Source organism: Oncorhynchus keta, chromosome 10 (genome assembly GCF_023373465.1).
Source record: "Oncorhynchus keta strain PuntledgeMale-10-30-2019 chromosome 10, Oket_V2, whole genome shotgun sequence".
Lineage (NCBI taxonomy): Eukaryota > Metazoa > Chordata > Actinopteri > Salmoniformes > Salmonidae > Oncorhynchus > Oncorhynchus keta.
This window is the reverse complement of record NC_068430.1, coordinates 13,228,462-13,253,319: the sequence shown is the minus strand read 5'-3', so window position 1 is coordinate 13,253,319 and position 24,858 is coordinate 13,228,462. Positions and strand designations below refer to the sequence as shown.

The 24,858-nt window shown below is 43.9% G+C and overlaps 1 protein-coding gene across 1 annotated transcript in view; it reads left to right on the top strand.

The window, feature by feature from the left end:
• Positions 1 to 24,858, top strand: part of LOC118389616 (neuron navigator 1-like) — a 145,046-nt gene that overhangs the window by 66,991 nt on the left and 53,197 nt on the right. The window contains exons 5-13 of the mRNA XM_052526526.1: positions 2,062 to 2,374; positions 10,171 to 10,966; positions 11,340 to 11,807; positions 12,019 to 12,060; positions 12,183 to 12,343; positions 13,190 to 13,378; positions 19,365 to 19,417; positions 21,184 to 21,207; positions 21,678 to 21,755. Of these exons, the coding sequence (XP_052382486.1) occupies positions 2,062 to 2,374; positions 10,171 to 10,966; positions 11,340 to 11,807; positions 12,019 to 12,060; positions 12,183 to 12,343; positions 13,190 to 13,378; positions 19,365 to 19,417; positions 21,184 to 21,207; positions 21,678 to 21,755 (2,124 nt within the window). The remainder of the gene's footprint in view (positions 1 to 2,061; positions 2,375 to 10,170; positions 10,967 to 11,339; positions 11,808 to 12,018; positions 12,061 to 12,182; positions 12,344 to 13,189; positions 13,379 to 19,364; positions 19,418 to 21,183; positions 21,208 to 21,677; positions 21,756 to 24,858) is intronic.

Genomic DNA, 24,858 nt, shown 5'->3' with positions numbered 1-24,858 from the left:
GCACCCTTGTGGGTCCCCAGTCTTGAGGATTAGCGGGGTGGAGATGTTGTTTCCTACCCTCTCCACCTGGGGGCGGTCCTTCAGAAAGTCCAGGACCCAGTTGCACAGGGTGTGGTCGAGACCCAGGATCTCGAGCTTAATGACGAATTTGGAGGGTAATATGGTGTTAAATGCTGAGCTGTAATCGATGAACAGCATTCTTACATAGGCATTCCTCTTGTCCAGATGGGTTAGGACAATGTGCAGTTTGATTGTGATTGTGTCGTCTGTGGACCTATTCCGTCGGAAAGCAAATTGGAGTGGGTCTAGGGTGTCAGGTAGGGTGGAGGTGATCTGATCCTTGACTAGTCTCTCAAAGCACTTCATGATGACGGAAGTGAATGCTATTGGGCGATAGTCATTTAGCTCAGTTACCTTCGCTTTCTTGGGAACAGGGACAATGGTGGCCCTCTTGAAGCATGTGGGAATAGCAGACTGGGACAGGGATGGATTGAATATGTCCTTAAACACACCAGCCAGCTGGTCTGGGCCGGCTGCCTTGCGAGGGTTAAAAACACATTTAAATGTTTTACTCACGTTGGCTATGGTGAAGCAGAGCCTGAAGGTTTTGGTAGTGGGCCGTGTCAGTTGCACTGTATTGTCGTCAAAGCGAGCAAAGAAGTTGTTTAGTTTGTCTGGGAGCAAGACGTCGGTGTCCCCGGCGGGGCTGGTTTTCTTTTTGTAATCCGTGATTGACTGTAGACCCTGCCACATACGTCTCGTGTCTGAGCTGTTGAATTGTGACTCTACTTTGTCTCTACTGATGCTTAGCTTGTTTGATTGCCTTGCGGAGGGAATAGCTACACTGTTTATATTTGGTCATGTTTCTGGTCACCTTGCCATGATTAAAAGCAGTGGTTCGCTCTTTCAGTTTTGCGCGAATGCTGCCATCAATCAATGGTTTCTGGTTGGGGAAGGTTTTAATAGTCAACATGGGTACAATATCACAGATGCACTTGCTAATAAACTCGCTCACCGAATCAGCGTATTCATCAATGTTGTTGTTCGCCGAAATGCGAACAACAACATTGTATTAACAGACTTCTGCTCAGGGACGCGTTAGGTGAAACAGCATTGTGTCCTTGTTGTTTTGATGAATGAGTCTTGCGCTGCTCAACAAAGAGGAGAGCAGAGGTGATTCAATAGAGTTGAGGTGAATTGTGCCCTACAGGAAGGTACTATATTGTTTTAGCCATTCCCATCCTTGGCCACCGTGCTGAACGTTATTGTAAGGAAAGGTCAGAGTTAATCATTCTCAGCTGGTTCCAGTTTAATTGGACAGTTAATATTGTGCCTGCCCCGCAGACCACGAAAGAGCAGTCGTTACGTAATATGGTAGCAGTGGCCTAGAAAGGGGAGGGCGTTGAAAAACATTGTGAAAATAGCTGAAGCAAGACTGGGGGATTTGGAATCGAGTACACTGTTAAATCAGCCCAGATTGACCAACCTTTCATGTAGCACGTCATCCACAATGCATGTCATGAGTATGTAATGTGGCTTCAGAACGCCAAGTCAAAAATACTGATCATCCATTATGGGATTTAAAGGAGAACATGATTCATCCTTGATTCATTATTTCTATTAGCGACTACTGCAGTGAAAGACTCCGCAGATCATAACATAGTGACTGCAGTGAATCTCTGATGTTAAACAGTACAGGCTTATCAGTTTCCTCCCACATGCTCTTTCTCTGAAATGCAGACAGGCACTCAGACGGGACAGCAGAGATTACTGAGTGTAAACTGAGGTTCTGGCAGAGATAACAAACACAGTGTCTCATATGTACGCACACACGCACACACACCTGGCTGCCTCTCACATGACCCCTACAATAAAAATGTTAAATTCAGAAAATTCAAGAATTCCTAAATCTGAATTTCCATTATTTTTATTCATTGATTGAACTGAAATGGAATTGACTTCAACACTGTGTTTAACATTGTGACCATACAAATATAATTTTTCCATTTGCAGAATACTTCATATCTCAATGGTTATGTCCCTATATATGTCCTTATGCAGCTCCGCACCGATGCTGAGAAGCGCTCCCTGGTGGAAAGTGGCCTGTCCTGGTACAGTGAGGATGCCAAGGCCGCACGCAAGATGGACGGGGGCAGCTACGAAACTGGGAGCCTCAAGACCGAGACCCCCAGCAAGTGGAGGAAGTCCTCGAGACCCATGGAGGGTGCTAGTGAGGATGCAGGGGTCAAAGGGGAACTGAGGAAGCCCCAGATCCTGGGACAGCCAGGGAACTTTAATAAGAAGGGGCGCCACCCTCCTGTGGGCGTGACCTCACCCATTACCCACACCTCTCAGAGCGTGCTCAAAGTGGCAGGTCAGATTGAATAACATGTGTTATCTCTCTCTATCTCTGTCTCTCTCTCGTTCTGTCTCTCTCGCTCTGCCTCTCTTGCTCTGCCTCTCTCGCTCTGCCTCTCTCGCTCTGCTTCTCTCGCTCTGCCTCTCTCGCTCTGCTTCTCTCACTCTAAGGTCTTTCTCTCTTTCTCTCAATTCAATTCAGTTTGCTTTATGATGTAACAATGTACATATTGCCAAAGCTTACTTTGAAGATTTACAATATTAACATCATTAATAATAATAATCAATATTGTCAACAAGACAACAGTAACAACAATAACCAAGGGTCAAAATAACCACACATTGAACAATAACAATAAGCATAAAGGACACTGTCCCTGATCTTATGGCAGGCAGCAATGTAGTGCGCTGCCAACCCACAGCTCTCTGTGTCCCCGACCCAACAGCACATATAGCCTATCCTTATCATAGAGGTCTTTGAAACATTGAATAAGGGGAAATGAAACTCTCTATCTCGGGTTCTGCTGTAGTGAAGTGGTTGCACAGCCTTTGTTTTCCTGTGTCTACCCTTCTCAATGGCAAGCCTGTACTTTCTCAAGTTTTTGAAATTGTAAAATTTAAATATTTTTTAATCCCATTTTCTCCCCATTTTCGTGATATCCAATTAGTAGTTACAGTCTTGTCCCATTGCTGCTTCTCGGGAGAGTCAAAGGTCGAGAGCCGTGTCCTCCAAAACACGACCCAGCCAAACCCCCCGGTTGCGGCCGGCTGCGACAGAGCCTGGACTCGAACAAGGATCTAAAGAGGCACAGCTAGCACTTTTATGCAGTGCCCAAGACCACTGCCCGACTTGGGAGGCCCCCATCAAGGGTTTTCTAAGATTTTGATCAGTAACCATGGTCAAATAGTTTGCCACGGTGTATAGTCGATTTAGGGCCAGATAGCACAGCATTTTGCTTTGTGCTTGTGTTTCCCAATAATAATGATGTTTTGTTTGGACTGTGTTGTAACTGGTTTTGATCTGATTGACTGGATGTTCTGGTCCTGAGGCTTCAGTGTGTTAGTAGAACAGGTTTGTGAACTCAGCCCCAGGACCAGCTGGATGAGGCGACTATATTTTTTGCTCAGCTCTTGGTATTGCAGGGCTTGGTAATGATATGAGAGGGGGTCACTGTATTTTAGATGTTTCTAAAACTGAATTGCTCTCTTTGGAGTTTATTAGTGGATATTGGCCTAACTCTGCCCTGCATGCATTGTTTGTAGTTTTCCTCTGGACACGTAGGAGAATCTTACAGAACTCTGCATGCAGGGTTTCAATGGGGTGTTTGTCCCATTGGTTGAAATATTGTTTTGCAAGTTGACCCCACACCTAGCTGCCATAAAGTGCAATTGGTTCAATGACACATTCAATTTGAGTTTGTTTTTTAATGGCGTAGAATGCCCTGCTTGTTTTGTCTCTCAGTTCATTCACTGTATCATTAATGTGCCCAGTTGAGCTTATTTTTAAACCTAAGTAATTGTAGTGTGTGCAGTACTATATATATTTTGTACCAATTGTGAACTTTGGTCTAATTCCCTGAGATCTGGATCTTCTCTGGAAAATCATTATTTTAGTATTTTGGGTGTTTACTGCCAGGGCCCACGTCTCTCTCTCTCTCTCTCTCTCTCTCTCTCTCTCTCTCTCTCTCTCTCTCTCTCTCTCGCTCTCTCTCTCTCTCTCTCTCTTTCTCTCTCTCTTTCTCTCTCTGTCTCTCTCTCTCGCTGTCTCTCTCTCTCTCTCTCTCTCTCTCTCTCTCTCTTTCTCTCTCTTTCTCTCTGTCTCTCTCTCTCTGTCTCTCTCTCTGTCTCTCTCTCTCTCTCTCTCTCTCTCTGTCTCTCTCTCTCTCTCTCTCTTCTCTCTCTCTCACTGTCTCTCTCTGTCTCTCTCTCTCTCTTTCTCTCTCTCTCTCTCTCTCTGTCTCTCTCTCTCTCTCTCTCTCTCTCTCTCTCTCTCTCTCTCTCTCCACTATACACCTTGTTGTTGGTCCTGTTGAGTTGGGAGTAATTTAGGAATTTGATGATTATATTGAAATCATTATTCCAAGTGACTGCTATACAGGAAAGGGTTTTTACTGCTTGCATTCATAAAGAGTGTGTTTGTGTTAAAGTAGAAGTATGAATGGCGTGACATCTTCAGGGGAGGAAACATGATTGTTAACTTGTTTTGCAAGATATCTTTGTCGTCCATAACCTCCCCTAAATGGATTCCACATGGAGAGTAGCCACGGCCAGCAGATATCTGCTTGATACCAAATGAAATGTTGAAAGTCTGTGCCAGAGTTTGATTGGAAGGCCTAGTACTGTACAAGAACACTGAGAAGAAATGCCAGTGTATTCCATACAGAACAAGGATCATCTCTTTGGGTTTCTCTCTTGGTTAATCTTCCCATGCTTCTTATCAAAGACAAAACTCACTGTAAAACACTGTCTGTGAAGCATTCTTTGTCTTATATCTCCCTCTCTAACTTTGAGGATCAGCTGTCAGAGCAGCTTACCGATCACTGTACCTGTAGACAGCCAATCTGTAAATAGCACACTCAACTACCTCATCCCCATATTGTTATTTATCTTCTTGCTGTTTTGCACCCTAGTATCTCTACTTGCACATCATCATCTGCACATCTATCACTCCAGTGTTAATGCTAAATTGTAATTATTTTGCCTCTATTGTCTATTTACTGCCTTCCCTCCCTAATCTTCTACATTTCCACACACTGTACATATATTTTTTCTATTGTGTTATTGACTGTACGTTTGTTTATGTGTAAGTCTGTGTTGTTGTTTTTGTCGCACTGCTTTGCTTTATCTTGGCCAGGTCGCAGTTGTAAATGAGAACTTGTTCTCAACTGGCCTACCTGGTTAAATAAAGGTGTTCTCAACTGGCCTACCTGGTTAAATAAAGGTGTTCTCAACTGGCCTACCTGGTTAAATAAAGGTGTACTCAACTGGCCTACCTGGTTAAATAAAGGTGTACTCAACTGGCCTACCTGGTTAAATAAAGGTGTTCTCAACTGGCCTACCTGGTTAAATAAAGGTGTACTCAACTGGCCTACCTGGTTAAATAAAGGTGTTCTCAACTGGCCTACCTGGTTAAATAAAGGTGTTCTCAACTAGCCTACCTGGTTAAATAAAGGTGTACTCAACTGGCCTACCTGGTTAAATAAAGGTGTACTCAACTGGCCTACCTGGTTAAATAAAGGTGTACTCAACTGGCCTACCTGGTTAAATAAAGGTGTTCTCAACTGGCCTACCTGGTTAAATAAAGGTGTTCTCAACTGGCCTACCTGGTTAAATAAAGGTGTACTCAACTGGCCTACCTGGTTAAATAAAGGTGTTCTCAACTGGCCTACCTGGTTAAATAAAGGTGTTCTCAACTAGCCTACCTGGTTAAATAAAGGTGTACTCAACTGGCCTACCTGGTTAAATAAAGGTGTACTCAACTAGCCTACCTGGTTAAATAAAGGTGTACTCAACTGGCCTACCTGGTTAAATAAAGGTGTTCTCAACTAGCCTACCTGGTTAAATAAAGGTGTACTCAACTGGCCTACCTGGTTAAATAAAGGTGTACTCAACTGGCCTACCTGGTTAAATAAAGGGGGAAAAAATGTATAATGAATTTGAACATATTTTCGCTCCATACCTGAGTTTGAGGACTACAGATACCACATGAACCTTTATGGGCAGTAATAGTAGGAAAATGACATTTAAACAGCAACAAAAGGTTTCCTTTCCAACAGTACAAAGTCTAGTATGGCATTTCAAATGGCGGGTGTGTGACTTGTTTCTTTATTAACTCTTTTTTTTTCAATCATATTTTTCTCTGATTCATAGTTCAAGTAAAAATGCATATTTTTCAGACTAAGACATAGTAGCAAGAGTGTGCAGCAGTGGAGGCTGCTGAGGGGAGGATGGCTCTCTATAATGGCTGGAATGGAGTACAATGGCTGGAATTGAGTGAATGGAATGGTATCACACACTTTCCATACCATTCCATTCACTCCATTTCATCCATTATTATGAGCCATCCTCCCCTCAGCAGCCTCCACTGGTGTGCAATGTAGAGCATTACCTTTTATTCAGCCTAAAGCCAGTTCTATGGCTCTATTGTTTGCTGGTAATGAAATGCAGCAGATTACAATGATGTGTAGTGACTCATCCATCTGATCACAGCAATAATGTTGTGTTTAGGGGTTATTTAATTCCTCGCAATCTAATTATGATTGAACAATAGAGGAAACAATCAAACTGCAGTTCAATTTCCTGACTGATGCAATTTATTGTAATGCCCTCGACCGCTTATTTGTCTGATTAATGTGGCTGATTAGGAGGCTCTATGTTTTTTGGCATCATTCTCTGGGCTGAAAATGCAGTCTTGTGATATTCCCGAACAGACACTATTTTCTTTTTAATTTCCCCAATCAGTTATGCTGCTTTCAATTCCATTGACGGTATCCAATTGAGGTTATGTCACATGGGAAAGACTGGCAGCTATTTTACTGCTCTCTGCTTTTGCTTTCTTAACTCACCTTCTTCACCTTTTCTCCCTGACTGAGTGACATGCACTGTTACTTTATAACGCCTCTGTTATTCCTTAAGAGTCTATTGACGCGCCCGTTCATCAATCTAAGTAACATCATTTTAAAAGAATAGCCATTAAAATGTGTCAGTTTAAGCTAGAGAAATCATTTTCCTTGGGCAGCGCCTCAATCCACCGATATCATCATTCCACACCTGCGGTGGAAGGTGGCCGGGATAGAGAGATATTTGTCAGACCATGAGACATCCAGAAAATCAGCCTTCTGATGATAATGTCTTTAGCGTCCGAACAGTTTGCCCTACAAACTAATATGACCAGTCTATGGAAAGAGGAGATCACAAGATCACAGTGGGAAGTCGGTTCAGCCGATGTGACAGCTTCTGTCTGCAGGTACCGAACCGTTTGGGCTACAAACTATTATGATCCCACTATGGAAAGGGGATATTCTGCTTTTTACAACCCTCACAAATGTCATGAGTCTCATCTGAAGGAAACCCGGGACCCGTGTAAAAAGTGAATGGGAGGATGAATGTAGTGTTTTAACAACAGAAAAAAGGGGTTAAATATGTGTCTAAAAAACACTTGCCAGACACTTCAACACCTAATTCCTTATGATAATTTTTTTACTGTCTGTTTTGCCATTTATGAATGTGTTTGTTCTGTCTGTTTTGCCATTTATTAATGTGTTTGTTCTGTCTGTTTTGCCATTTATTAATGTGTTTGTTCTGTCTGTTTTGCCATTTATTAATGTGTTTGTTCTGTCTGTTTTGCCATTTATTAATGTGTTTGTTCTGTCTGTTTTGCCATTTATTAATGTGTTTGTTCTGTCTGTTTTGCCATTTATTAATGTGTTTGTTCTGTCTGTTTTGCCATTTATTAATGTGTTTGTTCTGTCTGTTTTGCCATTTATTAATGTGTTTGTTCTGTCTGTATTGCCATTTATTAATGTGTTTGTTCTGTCTGTTTTGCCATTTATTAATGTGTTTGTTCTGTCTGTTTTGCCATTTATTAATGTGTTTGTTCTGTCTGTTTTGCCATTTATTAATGTGTTTGTTCTGTCTGTTTTGCCATTTATTCATGTGTTTGTTCTGTCTGTTTTGCCATTTATGCTGTCTGTTTTGCCATTTATTAATGTGTTTGTTCTGTCTGTTTTGCCATTTATTAATGTGTTTGTTCTGTCTGTTTTGCCATTTATTATTTATGTGTTTGTTCTGTCTGTTTTGCCATTTATTAATGTGTTTGTTCTGTCTGTTTTGCCATTTATGAATGTGTTTGTTCTGTCTGTTTTGCCATTTATTAATGTGTTTGTTCTGTCTGTTTTGCCATTTATTAATGTGTTTGTTCTGTCTGTTTTGCCATTTATGAATGTGTTTGTTCTGTCTGTTTTGCCATTATTCATGTGTTTGTTCTGTCTGTTTTGCCATTTATTAATGTGTTTGTTCTGTCTGTTTTGCCATTTATTAATGTGTTTGTTCTGTCTGTATTGCCATTTATTAATGTGTTTGTTCTGTCTGTTTTGCCATTTATTCATGTGTTTGTTCTGTCTGTTTTGCCATTTATTAATGTGTTTGTTCTGTCTGTATTGCCATTTATTAATGTGTTTGTTCTGTCTGTATTGCCATTTATTAATGTGTTTGTTCTGTCTGTTTTGCCATTTATTAATGTGTTTGTTCTGTCTGTTTTGCCATTTATTAATGTGTTTGTTCTGTCTGTTTTGCCATTTATGAATGTGTTTGTTCTGTCTGTTTTGCCATTTATTAATGTGTTTGTTCTGTCTGTTTTGCCATTTATTAATGTGTTTGTTCTGTCTGTTTTGCCATTTATTAATGTGTTTGTTCTGTCTGTTTTGCCATTTATGAATGTGTTTGTTCTGTCTGTTTTGCCATTTATTAATGTGTTTGTTCTGTCTGTTTTGCCATTTATTAATGTGTTTGTTCTGTCTGTTTTGCCATTTATTAATGTGTTTGTTCTGTCTGTTTTGCCATTTATTAATGTGTTTGTTCTGTCTGTTTTGCCATTTATTAATGTGTTTGTTCTGTCTGTTTTGCCATTTATTAATGTGTTTGTTCTGTCTGTTTTGCCATTTATTAATGTGTTTGTTCTGTCTGTTTTGCCATTTATTAATGTGTTTGTTCTGTCTGTTTTGCCATTTATGAATGTGTTTGTTCTGTCTGTTTTGCCATTTATTAATGTGTTTGTTCTGTCTGTATTGCCATTTATTAATGTGTTTGTTCTGTCTGTTTTGCCATTTATTCATGTGTTTGTTCTGTCTGTTTTGCCATTTATTAATGTGTTTGTTCTGTCTGTATTGCCATTTATTAATGTGTTTGTTCTGTCTGTTTTGCCATTTATTAATGTGTTTGTTCTGTCTGTTTTGCCATTTATTCATGTGTTTGTTCTGTCTGTTTTGCCATTTATTCATGTGTTTGTTATTCAATGTGTGTCTATGGGCTATAGTAATAAAGACCAAATTAAATAAAACAAATGTATACCTACAGGGGTCCTAAAATGATGGAGTGATCATCTTAAAACAATTTCATATGTTAGCTTAGTTCCCCCCCCAATAATGCATGCATTTATAAATGTGTCTGAGAAACATTTTTGTGACTTGTACATGTCAAGTTTCCAGAATAATATGAATGCACAAGTTACAGAGTGCGATTAATAAAAACTAAGCCTTTCCCTAATTTTGTCAGTCACCAAAGTATTTGCCTGTTGCATTGCATTACGTCTTGGTCAAGGGCCCAGTTTGTCACACAGACATGTCTGCAGTACCTCTGAGATGTTTGTGGCTGTATGTTGGTGACTAGTTGTCTTCATCTAGGGAACATTAATCATATACACATGTTTCTTGTTATATACAGCTGCTTTTATGTGACCAAGTAGCCATTAAGCCATAGGGTACGGTTCTGGTCGTCCAACATTAGTAATGATGCTGTCATCCACATCCAGCCAGTTGACTGATGCTTTCTTTCACTCTTGATCTATATGTAATGGTCCACTTTCAGCTCCACTCATTATTACAGCTGGTAGCTGACTAATCATGACTAATGATAATGGTATGGTTGAATCTCTCTCAATTCAAGCGCTTAATTGGCATGGGAAACATGTGTTAACATTGCCAATGCAAGTGAAGTAGATAATAAACAAAAGTGATTTTTTAAATTTTTTACATTCAACATTACTTTCACAAAAGTTCCAAAAGAATGAAGACATTTATCTCTCTCTCTCTGCAGCACCAAAGAGTGACCACAGGGCGGTGGACAAGACAAAGATGTCTGTGAAGTCTGCTGGGCTGCAGCGATCTCGTTCTGACGCCGGGAGGGATCATCTTCCGCAGCACCGGGAACTCCGCAAGCCCCCATCCGGCCTGGTCAAGCCCTCTGCCGGGGCCTCGTTCGGCTACAAGAGGCTCCCGACCACCAGCACCGCCACCGTAATGACAGCAGGGGGCAGTACCATCTCTAGTGGCTCTGCCACCTTGGGCAAGATGCCCAAGTCTTCTGGCATCCCAGTGAAGCCTCTGGGAGTTGGAGGAGGAGGAGGAAGAGGGGGACGTAAGAATAGCTTTGACGCCACCGGCAGTGAGGAGGGGGGCTTCCTGGGGCCCAGCGCCCGTAACAGCCTCCAGTACCGCAGCCTGCCACGCCCCGCCAAGTCCAGCACCCTCAGCCTGATCGGCCGCCCTGGGTCGGCCCGGCCCGCCAGCAGCGGCATGGACCCCGGCCTGCTCAGCCTGAAGCCTGTCACCATGGCCTGCCCCGGCCCCAGGGGCAAAGAGACTGGCAGTGGAAGCACTAAGGGGGCCAGTCGAGGAGGGAGCACAGGCCCTGTCAACCAGACAGACAGGGAGAAGGAGAAGGAGAGGGCTAAGGCCAAGGCAGTGGCGTCTGATATGGGCTCCCTGTGTGGCTCTCTGAAGATGGCAGACTGTCAGGGTGATTCTACTGGGGAGGCTAGCGCCAAACTGCATGGGTTGCGTAGGGCCAGCAGCAGCAAATACCCTGAGCTCTCATCACCCACCACTCAGAGGTAAAGTCACCATCCAGATACATTCCTACATTACATTACAATTGTGCAATTTTTAGTTGAAGTACTCCTTTTGCGGTGGTTTGGGGTTTATAGAACCAGCTACATATATTACTCTGTTAGTGTCGACCCAGTTTGCTCAGCTGAATGTTCTAAGATATTTTAGGAAGAGTTACTGTGTAATTTTTTAACTACTCAAACCGCTTTATAGACATAAGAGAACAACACAGCAAGTCACTGTCATTTTGCGTGCCGTGTTTTCATGTCTTTTTAATGCCAGGCCTGAGAACAAGTCCAGAAAAGCAGGGTCTCTGGAGCCTTCGTAGTTCTGGATGGTGCTGGATCTGACATTCTGTGTCTCATGTTTAATTCATAGGATGCTGAGCTGCAAATCTCTGGGTCGGCCTCCCAGCCTGGCACACCTGGACAAGGTCAACTCCAACAGCCTGGACTCGTGCGTGACCATTCAGGACCTCCCTCCTAAAGTGCCCCCCTACTCCAAGCTCCAGGACCTGGCTGGGTCCGGGCCACGCAGCACCATCCCCCGGGGCCTCACCCCTAGCCCAGCACCCATCCTGCACCTCGACTCCCCCAGCTGCTACCCCAGCCAGACCCTGTCCATGGGCGGCTCTCCGCTGCTCTACCCCAAACTGTCTGGCCTACACCGCAGCATGGAGTCACTTCCACTCACCATGAGTGTCCCTCCCAGCGGAGGATATATCCGGGCAGAGTCCAGAGACAGGGACAGGGACAGGGACAGCTACAGAGACAGGGACAGGGAGGAAACGAGGAGCACGGGGACCTGGGGTGCTGGGAGCAGGACCTCCCTCAATCTCCCAGACAGGTGGGTCTAGACAGGAGCAAGACCCTGATGATGAGGTGGAATAGGTTTCGAAACCCTGTACTTCACCAGTCAGTATCTGTATGTGGGAACATACTATGATCAAACTGTTGCCATCTTTCTACTGCATCTGAGATATTATTAATAACACGATGTTCTACTATCTTTGATTGCAGAAAAGGTAATTACTGTTGTCTTGTTCTTTCTCTACAAGTTTGCAAACAGACAGGAACACCTTACCCAAGAAAGGATTAGGGTATGTCAAGTAAGTTTTTCATTGTTTTATGACACATTTGCTGTATCCAATGTACAAATGATGTAGTATATTTTTCTCATCCGAGGTTTAATTGTTGCTTTCTTCTCCATGCCCTGCTCCAGTCGCTACAGCTCTGGTCTGTCAGAGGATCAGTCGGAGGGGAAGGAGAGGCGTCACTCTCACACCGCAGTGAGCCTGATGGAGAGCGAAAGCCCCCCTCAGCTGCCATCGCCCACCCACATTCCCCACCTCTCCTCTGGCAAGGCTGTCCTCACTAACGTGGGTGAGTCTCAGTCTACTGCACCTTTATCCATCCACAGCCCTGCAGGTCTGAAGACTGACTGGAAAACTCTGTGTAACTCTAAACTCTCATTCAGACTAATCGTCCTGCTGGTCTGTATTTCAACACAGATACATTTGAAAGGTTTAAGGCACAGGTTGAAAGCAGCAGTAACGGATGCATTTACTTTGAGTCCATGTGATGTTGGTCGTGTTGAATGACAAAAACACATAACGCTCCTTTAGTATGAGCCTGTGAATACAGTAAATGTGTATCCACTCAAGTACATTAACACCCTGTTGACGTTATAGTTCAGAAATGAATCTAATCATATTCAGAACTTATCAAGTTACATAGTTAAATATTTATTTTATAGTTAAGATTTTGCTGTGTCAGTAAAATATGATGATTTCTTATATGTGTACTGATGAAGCGTGAATAGGCAGGAGATATAAAAGACGCTCTGAGTAAAGCAATGCTATGTATGTACAGTATATACATACTGTATATCACTTTAACTGTTTGTGGAACCTGAGTGTCTCCTTACACTGTGTCATCAGGGTGAGGTTCCCCTCGGGAGTGTGTGTGTGTGTGTGTGTGTGTGTGTGTGTGTGTGTGTGTGTGTGTGTGTGTGTGTGTGTGTGTGTGTGTGTGTGTGTGTGTGTGTGTGTGTGTGTGTGTGTGTGTGTGTGTGTGTGTCGTTGTGTGTGTGTGTGTGTGTGTCGTTGTGTCAGTGTGTGAGTGAGTGCAGATATGTGTGAGTGTGTGAGTATGTAGTGTACGTGCGTGCCTCATACAGTTTCTTTGCCAGCCTGCCTCTTACTCATGCCAACCTTCCTGCCCTCCCAGTTGCCCCCATCCCGAGCGGTGCCCCCAGGATAATCCGCTCCAACAGTATCCCCACCAACGACATGGCCTTCGACCTGTATGGCACCTCTCCACTGGGCAGCACCATGTCACTGGCCGACCGGCCAAAGAGCATGATGCGCTCTGGATCCTTCCGCGAGCCTGGGGATGACTGTGAGACAGCTAGCACATGTAAGTAACCTGTATACAAATATATCATTCCATTTCTAAAGCTGGCCTATATGGCTCCATTTCTATGGCTAGCCCTATGGCTCCATTTCTAAAGCTGGACCCTATGGCTCCATTTCTAAAGCTGGCCTATATGGCTCCATTTCTATGGCTAGCCCTATGGCTCCATTTCTAAAGCTGGACCCTATGGCTCCATTTCTAAAGCTGGCCTATATGGCGCCATTTCTATGGCTAGCCCTATGGCTCCATTTCTAAAGCTGGACCCTATGGCTCTGTTTCTATGGCTAGCCCTATGGCTCCATTTCTAAAGCTGGACCCTATGGCTCCGTTTCTATGGCTAGCCCTATGGCTCCATTTCTAAAGCTGGACCCTATGGCTCAGTTTCTATTGCTAGCCTTATGGCTCCATTTCTATGGCTAGCCCTCTGGCTCCATTGCTATGGCGAGCCCTATGGCTCCATTTCTAAAGCTGAACCCTATGGCTCTGTTTCTAAAGCTAGACCCTATGGCTCTGTTTCTATTGCTAGCCCTATGGCTCCATTTCTAAAGCTGGACCCTATGGCTCTGTTTCTAAAGCTAGACCCTATGGCTCTGTTTCTATTGCTAGCCCTATGGCTCCATTTCTAAAGCTGGACCCTATGGCTCTGTTTCTAAAGCTAGACCCTCTGTTTCTATGGCTCCATTTCTAAAGCTGGACCCTATGGCTCTGTTTCTAAAGCTAGACCCTATGGCTCTGTTTCTATTGCTAGCCCTATGGCTCCATTTCTAAAGCTGGACCCTATGGCTCTGTTTCTATGGCTAGCCCTATGGCTCCATTTCTAAAGCTGGACCCTATGGCTCCGTTTCTATGGCTTGCCCTATGGCTCCATTTCTAAAGCTGGACCCTATGGCTCCGTTTCTATGGCTAGCCCTATGGCTCCATTTCTAAAGCTGGATCCTATGGCTCCGTTTCTATTGCTAGCCCTATGGCTCCATTTCTATGGCTAGCCCTATGGCTCCATTTCGATGGCTAGCCCTATGGCTCCATTTCTAAAGCTGAACCCTATGGCTCCGTTTCTATTGCTAGCCCTATGGCTCCATTTCTAAAGCTGGACCCTATGGCTCCATTTCTAAAGCTGGACCCTATGGCTCTGTTTCTATTGCTAGCCCTATGGCTCCATTTCTAAAGCTGGACCCTATGGCTCTGTTTCTAAAGCTGGACCCTATGGCTCCGTTTCTATTGCTAGCCCTATGGCTCCATTTCTAAAGCTGAACCCTATGGCTCCGTTTCTATTGCTAGCCCTATGGCTCCATTTCTAAAGCTGGACCCTATGGCTCTGTTTCGAAAGCTAGACCCTATGGCTCTGTTTCTATTGCTAGCCCTATGGCTCCATTTCTAAAGCTGGACCCTATGGCTCCATTTCTAAAGCTGGACCCTATGGCTCTGTTTCTATGGCTAGCCCTATGGCTCCATTTCTAAAGCTGGACCCTATGGCTCCGTTTCTATGGCTAGCCCTATGGCTCCATTTCTAAAGCTGGACCCTATGGCTCCGTTTCCATTGCTAGCCCTATGGCTCCATTTCTAAAGCTGGACCCTATGGCTCCATTTCTAAAGCTGGCCCTATGGCTCCATTTCTATGGCTTGCCCTATGGCTCCATTTCTAAAGCTGGACCCTATGGCTCTGTTTCTAAAGCTGAACCCTATGGCTCCATTTCTAAAGCTGGCCCTATGGCTCCATTTCTAAAGCTGGACCCTATGGCTCCATTTCTAAAGCTGGACCCTATGGCTCAGTTTCTATTGCTAGCCTTATGGCTCCATTTCTATGGCTAACCCTCTGGCTCCATTTCTATGGCGAGCCCTATGGCTCCATTTCTAAAGCTGAACCCTATGGCTCCGTTTCTATTGCTAGCCCTATGGCTCCATTTCTAAAGCTAGCCCTATGGCTCCATTTCTAAAGCTGAACCCTATGGCTCTGTTTCTATTGCTAGCCCTATGGCTCCATTTCTAAAGCTGAACCCTATGGCTCTGTTTCTAAAGCTAGACCCTATGGCTCTGTTTCTATTGCTAGCCCTATGGCTCCATTTCTAAAGCTGGACCCTATGGCTCTGTTTCTAAAGCTAGACCCTATGGCTCTGTTTCTATTGCTAGCCCTATGGCTCCATTTCTAAAGCTGGACCCTATGGCTCTGTTTCTATGGCTAGCCCTATGGCTCCATTTCTAAAGCTGGACCCTATGGCTCCGTTTCTATGGCTTGCCCTATGGCTCCATTTCTAAAGCTGGACCCTATGGCTCCGTTTCTATGGCTAGCCCTATGGCTCCATTTCTAAAGCTGGACCCTATGGCTCCGTTTCTATTGCTAGCCCTATGGCTCCATTTCTAAAGCTAGCCCTATGGCTCCATTTCTATGGCTAGGCCTATGGCTCCATTTCTAAAGCTGAACCCTATGGCTCCAGTTTCTATGGCTAGCCCTATGGCTCCATTTCTAAAGCTGAACCCTATGGCTCTGTTTCTATTGCTAGCCCTATGGCTCCATTTCTAAAGCTGGACCCTATGACTCCATTTCTATTGCTAGCCCTATGGCTCCATTTCTAAAGCTGGACCCTATGGCTCTGTTTCTAAAGCTGGACCCTATGGCTCCATTTCTATTGCTAGCCCTATGGCTCCATTTCTAAAGCTGAACCCTATGGCTCCATTTCTATTGCTAGCCCTATGGCTCCATTTCTAAAGCTGGACCCTATGGCTCTGTTTCTAAAGCTAGACCCTATGGCTCTGTTTCTATTGCTAGCCCTATGGCTCCATTTCTAAAGCTGGACCCTATGGCTCCATTTCTAAAGCTGGACCCTATGGCTCTGTTTCTATGGCTAGCCCTATGGCTCCATTTCTAAAGCTGGACCCTATGGCTCCATTTCTATGGCTAGCCCTATGGCTCCATTTCTAAAGCTGGACCCTATGGCTCCGTTTCCATGGCTAGCCCTATGGCTCCATTTCTAAAGCTGGACCCTATGGCTCCGTTTCTATTACTAGCCCTATGGCTCCATTTCTATGGCTTGCCCTATGGCTCCATTTCTATGGCTAGCCCTATGGCTCCATTTCTAAAGCTGGACCCTATGGCTCCGTTTCTATTGCTAGCCCTATGGCTCCATTTCTAAAGCTGGACCCTATGGCTCTGTTTCTAAAGCTGGACCCTATGGCTCCGTTTCTATTGCTAGCCCTATGGCTCCATTTCTAAAGCTGAACCCTATGGCTCCATTTCTATGGCTAGCCCTATGGCTCCATTTCTAAAGCTGAACCCTATGGCTCCGTTTCTATTGCTAGCCCTATGGCTCCATTTCTAAAGCTGGACCCTATGGCTCCATTTCTAAAGCTGGACCCTATGGCTCTGTTTCTATGGCTAGCCCTATGGCTCCATTTCTAAAGCTGGACCCTATGGCTCCGTTTCTATGGCTAGCCCTATGGCTCCATTTCTAAAGCTGGACCCTATGGCTCCGTTTCTATGGCTAGCCCTATGGCTCCATTTCTATGGCTAGCCCTATGGCTCCATTTCTAAAGCTGAACCCTATGGCTCCGTTTCTATTGCTAGCCCTATGGCTCCATTTCTAAAGCTGGACCCTATGGCTCCGTTTCTATGGCTAGCCCTATGGCTCCATTTCTAAAGCTGGACCCTATGGCTCCATTTCTATGGCTAGCCCTATGGCTCCATTTCTATGGCTAGCCCTATGGCTCCATTTCTAAAGCTGGACCATATGGCTCCATTTCTATGGCTAGCCCTATGGCTCCATTTCTATGGCTAGCCCTATGGCTCTATTTCTAAAGCTGGACCCTATGGCTCCGTTTCTATGGCTAGCCCTATGGCTCCATTTTTAAAGCTGGACCCTATGGCTCCGTTTCTATTGCTTGCCCTATGGCTCCATTTCTATGGCTAGCCCTATGGCTCCAGTTCTATGGCTAGCCCTATGGCTCCATTTCTAAAGCTGAACCCTATTGCTCTGTTTCTATTGCTAGCCCTATGGCTCCATTTCTAAAGCTGGACCCTATGGCTCCATTTCTATGGCTAGCCCTATGGCTCCATTTCTAAAGCTGGACCCTATGGCTCCATTTCTATGGCTAGGCCTATGACTCCATTTCTATGGCTAGCCCTATGGCTCCATTTCTAAAGCTGGACCCTATGGCTCCATTTCTATGGCTAGCCCTATGGCTCCATTTCTAAAGCTGGACCCTATGGCTCCATTTCTATGGCTAGCCCTATGGCTCCATTTCTATGGCTAGCCCTATGGCTCCATTTCTAAAGCTGGACCCTATGGCTCCATTTCTATGGCTAGCCCTATGGCTCCATTTCTATTGCTAGCCCTATGGCTCCATTTCTATGGCTAGCCCTATGGCTCCATTTCTAAAGCTGGACCCTATGGCTCCATTTCTATGGCTAGCCCTATGGCTCCATTTCTATTGCTAGCCCTATGGCTCCGTTTCTATGGCTAGCCCTATGGCTCCATTTCTATGGCTAGCCCTATGGCTCCATTTCTAAAGCTGGACCCTATGGCTCCATTTCTATGGCTAGCCCTATGGCTCCATTTCTATGGCTAGCCCTATGGCTCCATTTCTATGGCTAGCCCTATGGCTCCATTTCTATGGCTAGCCCTATGGCTCCATTTCTATTGCTAGCCCTATGGCTCCGTTTCTATGGCTAGCCCTATGGCTCCATTTCTATGGCTAGCCCTATGGCTCCATTTCTAAAGCTGGACCCTATGGCTCCATTTCTATGGCTAGCCCTATGGCTCCATTTCTATGGCTAGCCCTATGGCTCCATTTCTAAAGCTGGACCCTATGGCTCCATTTCTATGGCTAGCCCTATGGCTCCATTTCTATGGATAGCCCTATGGCTCCATTTCTAAAGCTGGACCCTATGGCTCCATCTCTATGGCTGGCCCTATGGCTCCATTTCTATGGCTAGCCCTATGGCTCCATCTCTATGGCTGGCCCTATGGCTCCATTTCTATGGCTGGCCCATGTTGGCTTATCCTTCTTCAATTGAGGCCCTTAGTTAATAAAGAGACCAGGTTTGAGGTCAGCTCCATTTCAATTCAGGAAATTCATTGAAATTCCAATAGCGAAGGTGGATAAAGATATAATAAACGATAATATGACGTCTTCGTTTGATCACTATCCACAGACTTTTTAAACCAATGTGCTATATGGTGCCCAAAAATCAGCACAATCTACTTAAAAAAAAAAAAAAAAATTGTGCCCGTGTTGAAGCTTGAATTGGGATTATGTATATTGTGCTAATGAACATACAAAAACATTGTAACGGAGAGCACTGTACAATACGGAGAACTTAAAAAATGTGGCGTTTGTGGTGGGTACATGGGGACCGCCATCTTTATGCACCTTCACCATTTCCATTTGAGTGACTGTTGAGTTTTCATGACTTGACATTTCTATTTATTCACTCCCTGAATCAACTAAAGGGAAACTGATCTTCTTCCAACCCTGTGGAACACATTCCCGTTATGTTGCAGGCCCCCAGCCTAGACAACCCTCTAATGGTCTCCTTGAGGCTGTGTTCTCAATACAGAGAGAGAGAGAGAGAGAGAGAGAGAGAGAGAGAGAGAGAGAGAGAGAGAGAGAGAGAGAGAGAGAGAAAGAGAGAGAGAGAAAGAGAGAGTGCCTCCATGTTAGATGTGTGTTATGTAAAGGTGTCATGAGGTGACCCAGTTTTCTCTGTCACTCCTCTATAATCATTCATCTCTTCTTCAACATTGTCAGCGTTGAGTTATATTTTATGTTGTTTTCTATGAAGTACTTATATCCTGCCACAGGTCAACTGTAATTCATACCTTGTTGTATATCTACACTCACAGTAGCAGGTTTACTGGCTATAACGTATTTTTTTACAAATCTGAATACGATAGATGAATCACTTTGTAGCATATTCTGTGAAGTGTGAATATGGCATATGTCAGTATTAAACCATGTGGAATGATGTTGCTCTCTCTGTCTCTTCTGTGTTCAGTCCATGGCTCTGTCCTCTCCTTGGCATCAAACACTTCATCCAACTATTCCTCGGTGAGTACTAGAATGATTAAATCATCCAGAAACAGTTATTGGGCTCAGCTGTTGTGTGCCTACAGGATATACTTTCACTATTATAACAGTTGGTCCCTTCACAATGACATGACTGTGTGTGATACAGACCTGGCCTGCCAACTGTAGAAATACAACCATGTAGTGTTTCTCTCTTGGATTAAAAACATGCCTGAAGTGAGGTGACATGTTGTGCCATGTCATTGATGAGTTCCAGAGCTGTCAATGACGACTTTTTACCTCAAAACATGGGCTTTACTCTCCTTTACAACTTTGTCCATGGTTTATAGATTACTTCATTGTTTACCCAGCTCTTTACCATTATGTTTACATTATATATATGTTTATATAAAGGGGTTTGACTGCTACTGATACACAAACACATGCCAGATAACAATTCACAATTGGTGTCCTTATATAATTCCTATAGGCCAGGGGTCGCCAATATAGGCCAAGGGTCGCCAATATAGGCCAGGGGTCCCCAATATAGGCCAGGGGTCCCCAATATAGGCCAGGGGTCCCCAATATAGGCCAGAGGTCCCCAATATAAGCCAGGGGTACCCAATAGAGGTCAGGGGTCCCCAATAGAGGTCAGGTGTCCCCAATATAGGCCAGGGGTCCCCAATATAAGCCAGGGGTTCCCAATATAGGCCATGGGTCCTCAATAGAAGCCAGGGGTACCCATTATTGCATATGGGTCCCCAATATAGGCCATGGGTCCAAATATAGGCCATGGGACCCCAATATAGGCCAGGAGTCCCCAATATAGGACAGGGCTCCCCAATTACATTCAGCCATGGGCCGATTTTTCCTTGAATGGATGGTCCGGAGGGCAGAACATAGTTTTAAATCATTTATACACTGCAAATTGACCGCAATACACCCAAACAGATATCGTTTTCTAGGGATACGATCACATATGCCTATTTATGCGTAGGAATACTTGGGAACACATTTCCTAAATTAAAATCACTTTAACCTAATTTCCTGGTGATTTTACAGTATTTCATGTCCAACAACGAAAAGTATTAAAACAATTATAATAATTCCCGCAGGCCGAATTTGGGTAACCCTGCTATTCTACCCTGCTTTTACCCTGCTGAACTCCTATAGGATGCAGTCTGAACCCACTACCCTCTGTAAACCCAGGATAGTGCCTTCAACCTAAGGCCAGACTTACAGAGCTACTGTGAAACTACCTTAACCAACCGTATCATCCACTGCCCCCAAGTTCTCTCTCCCAAGTTCTCTCTCCCAAGTTCACTCTCCCAAGTTCTCTCTCCCAAGTTCTCTCTCCCAAGTTCTCTCTCCCAAGTTCACTCTCCCAAGTTCTCTCTCCCAAGTTCTCTCTCCCAAGTTCTCTCTCCCAAGTTCTCTCTCCCAAGTTCTCTCTCCCAAGTTCACTCTCCCAAGTTCTCTCTCCCAAGTTCTCTCTCCCAAGTTCACTCTCCCAAGTTCTCTCTCCCAAGTTCTCTCTCCCAAGTTCTCTCTCCCAAGTTCTCTCTCCCAAGTTCTCTCTCCCAAGTTCACTCTCCCAAGTTCTCTCTCCCAAGTTCTCTCTCCCAAGTTCTCTCTCCCAAGTTCACTCTCCCAAGTTCACTCTCCCAAGTTCACTCTCCCAAGTTCTCTCTCCCAAGTTCACTCTCCCAAGTTCTCTCTCCCAAGTTCACTCTCCCAAGTTCACTCTCCCAAGTTCACTCTCTCTCTTTCTTGTTGTTTCTTCTTTCCGTCCTACTATGCTCTCTAAGACAGAGGAGCGGATACAAGGAGAGGTAAGGCTGATCTGCTGTTCCACTCTCGCCTTGTCTTCATCTTCCAAATATCATCTCATTCGCTTTCGTCCATCCGTACTGTTCACGTCCATCCATTCAGCGGTGCTTTAGGACCTGAAACATTGTTGTTTTCCAGTGTTTTTAATGGATTTATTTAGCATGTTCAGAGTAACTCGACATGCAGTGATATTGCTATACCATGCTATAACCATGTGTCTATTGTTTTTCATCAGGTTTCCTACTTTATAATCTCATCCTCTCCCATCCGGAAAACTTCATATTCATTTACATTTTTTATCAGCTTACTTTGTGTCATGCACCTTACCCAGCCAAAACCCAATGCCATATATCACCATACAGTGTAAGGCGCTTTGAGATGTGGGGAAAAGCACAGTATGGAGTTATGTTAAATGATATGTTTTCCTGCACTGCCTGTTTAAAGGACCTTGTTGTTGTCATTTTCTTCACAGCAAATCCGCAAGCTGAGACGTGAGCTGGAGAACTCCCAGGAAAAAGTGGCCAACCTGACTACCCAGCTGTCTGCCAACGTATGTAGAACATGCTTCTCACGTTTCAACCTCTGAGCCTCTATATGGTGGCCATATTTGTTTCTGGCGTTATCTAGTCTTGAGTTGCTAGGCGCAAGTTGCATTGTTATGTAGCCTAAGTCTGGCCAAATCAAAACTATGGTACTGTATGCTATTATTTTATTTTTGACTAAATGACAATGGAGTTGGCTAAAGCAGCAACCGGTCTGGCTAGAATGGACATGAAGCTTCTTATGATGGGATTAAGGGCAGCCATTTTGGTCAGTGAGTTGGTCAACCATGGTTTGCCTGTGCTGTGATAAGATATTCTCCAAAATCATGAATTTGAAGAATGTATCTGTACTGTATGTTTGTTAGCTAACTAGGCAGCCAGTTTTAGAGGAATAATTCCATACATTTTTCAAATTAACTGCCATTATGCCAACATTCAAACAATGCAGTCAATCCGCAGCTATACACTGACTGAAATCAGTTGATGATAGGACTTAGATTTAGGACTTGGGTGGCAGGTAGCCTAGTGGTTAGAGTGTTTGGCCAGTAACTGAAAGGTTGCTAGATTGAATCCTCAAGCTGACAAGGTAAAAGTCTAACAAGGCATTTAACCCACTGTTCCTAGGTCGTCATTGTAAATAAGAATTTGTTTTTAACTGACTTGCCTAGTTAAATAAAGATTAAATAAAAAAAATAGACAAGTTGTAAATGCAACAAGTACTGATATTATATTATATAATAACACTCACAGCTTTCCAAGAAAACAAAATGTTGAACATTTATGGTCTGTATAATTATATGACAATATTTTAGGTTATATTATATTATTATATTACACGATTTCTGATATATCACATGCCTTTTATTTTCTTGCATAAATCCAATCTGGATTATGCCTCTACTGCTAATAATTTCTATTAGACTGGGTTTGGATTTCTCCCTGGCTGTCTGTCATTTTCACCTCATTTATTATGTGCCTATGACACACCTTTGTTCTACCATGATTCCATGATGTTCTACCATGATTCTATTAGGATTGATTGTGAGAGTCTCCGTCAACAGCAGCCTCACAACTTGTCCCATACTACGGTAGCAGCATCCATAACAAACCCATTTCTTAATGTCTGTGTTGGGACATACAGTATGATGGATGGAAGCTGTCTCTGGATGCCAGACATTATTAATTGTAAAACATGAGAGGTGATGATGGGGTTTTTGCCACACAAGCCAACACAAAAACCATGTCTGAAAAATTCTGATATCTTTATAAAGGTATTATGAAGCTATTTAGAGTGCCTGAATCGTCAGGCGTTGATTACTCTGATGTTGAGCTACGATAGGAAAACATGCCGTAGAGGTTGAGATCAGAAATGGTTCTGGCTTAGATAGAGGCATAAATCTATCTGTGACTTTATTGCCCAGTGTTGAAAGCATAGAAAGCAATCTAACTCGCTGACCAAAAACCACTCAATGATAATGTTAATAATTCTATAGTTGTTGTATTGGTTAGTTAGAGTTTGGTTCCAGAGTTTTCCCTGGCCATGTGACCTTACTAGGACAAATCCCCTGGCCATAGTTGTAGTCACCGTGCAGGTAGGTAACCATAACCTCTCCTGGAGGGGCTATTCCTGCCCTCCTTGGCCCAGTCATAGCTGAACGTGATGGAGGATAAAGTTGGCCTTTGCCAGCCATAATGAACCCTACTAGAGGCTGGCTATGGCCCCCGCGCATAACCCACAGCTAGGGAGTGAGTAACACCAGCGATAGTGGTTGAGATTTATTTACAACCTCTTCTACTCTCTCTGTACTCCACCTCCACACCCCATCCGCACCTCACCCCTATCAACCTCCTTCCCGCCCCTCTCCTCACCTCTCTTTACCTCAGCCTGACACTCCTGCTATCAGATTCTTCATACAGTATATTACATGTGTTAAGAGAGTGAGTGAAATTCTGCCGCCATGCACTGTATTTGTTGAAAGAGACCATTTTCTCAAGGCTGTGGAGATACCAGTCTAAAACCAAAACTTTCTTTTCAGGAAATTCACTTGATTACTATGTGTTGCATGTTGTTTTAGCAAGTCAAAGTCCACTACAGTACTAACACTATCCATTGGCAATACCTTTTAACATTCTCCAACCCTCTGACCTGAGTATGTTACTGATACTGTGTGATTGAATGTTAGATGAACACAGACCTTGGTTCAGTAATAATACATGAATTAACAGTATTTATAAACAACTAATAAAAATATATAGTATCATATTATTGAATATGTTTTGCTTCAGCCCTTACCCACTGTGTTGTTATCTTTATCATGTGTTAAATTGTATGATGTTGCTCTTAACTGTAGTTGATTATTACTGTAATTTGTAATAATTGATATTGAATAGCCAGCCCTCTGGCCCAATCTCTGTGTCTGTGTGTGTCTAGGTTGTGCGTGCGTGTGAATGTGTGCAAATAGTGTGACCCCGCCTAATGCCACTGTCCATCTCTCCTCCACTGTTGGCTGTATTGACTGCTGGTTCTGGAATCTCTGCTGCCCCCTGCCTGCTGGCCGCTGACCCACACCTCTGGATACTGGGTGTAGCAGCTAGGACAGGTTTGTTGGAATGTCTGTTGCTTCCAGATCCCTCCTCCGTTCTTCGCTGTCACATGACTCTTTGATCGCCCATCCCGTCCCGCTTGACTGACAGGCTAACCCGGTGATACGGTTCCTGTCTGGGTCACCGTGTGGTGCCGCCAGCTAGGTCTCAACATCTACCTTGAAGCATGTCTATAATAGCATAAAAAAAGCAGATATTGAATATCCCTTTGAGCATGGTGAAGTTATTAAATGTACTTTGGATGGTGTATTAATACACCCAGTTACTTGAAAGACACAGGCATTCTCCTTAACTCAGTTGCCGGAGACAAAAGAAACTGCTCAGGGATTTCACCATGAGGCCCATTTAAAACAGAGTTTAATGGCTGTGATAGGAGAAAACCGAGGATGAATCAACAACATTGTAGGTACTCCAAAATACTAACCTTTAATAACATAATGAAACGAAGGCAGCTTGTACAGAATACAAATATTCTGAAACATGCATCCTGTTTGCAATAAGGCACTA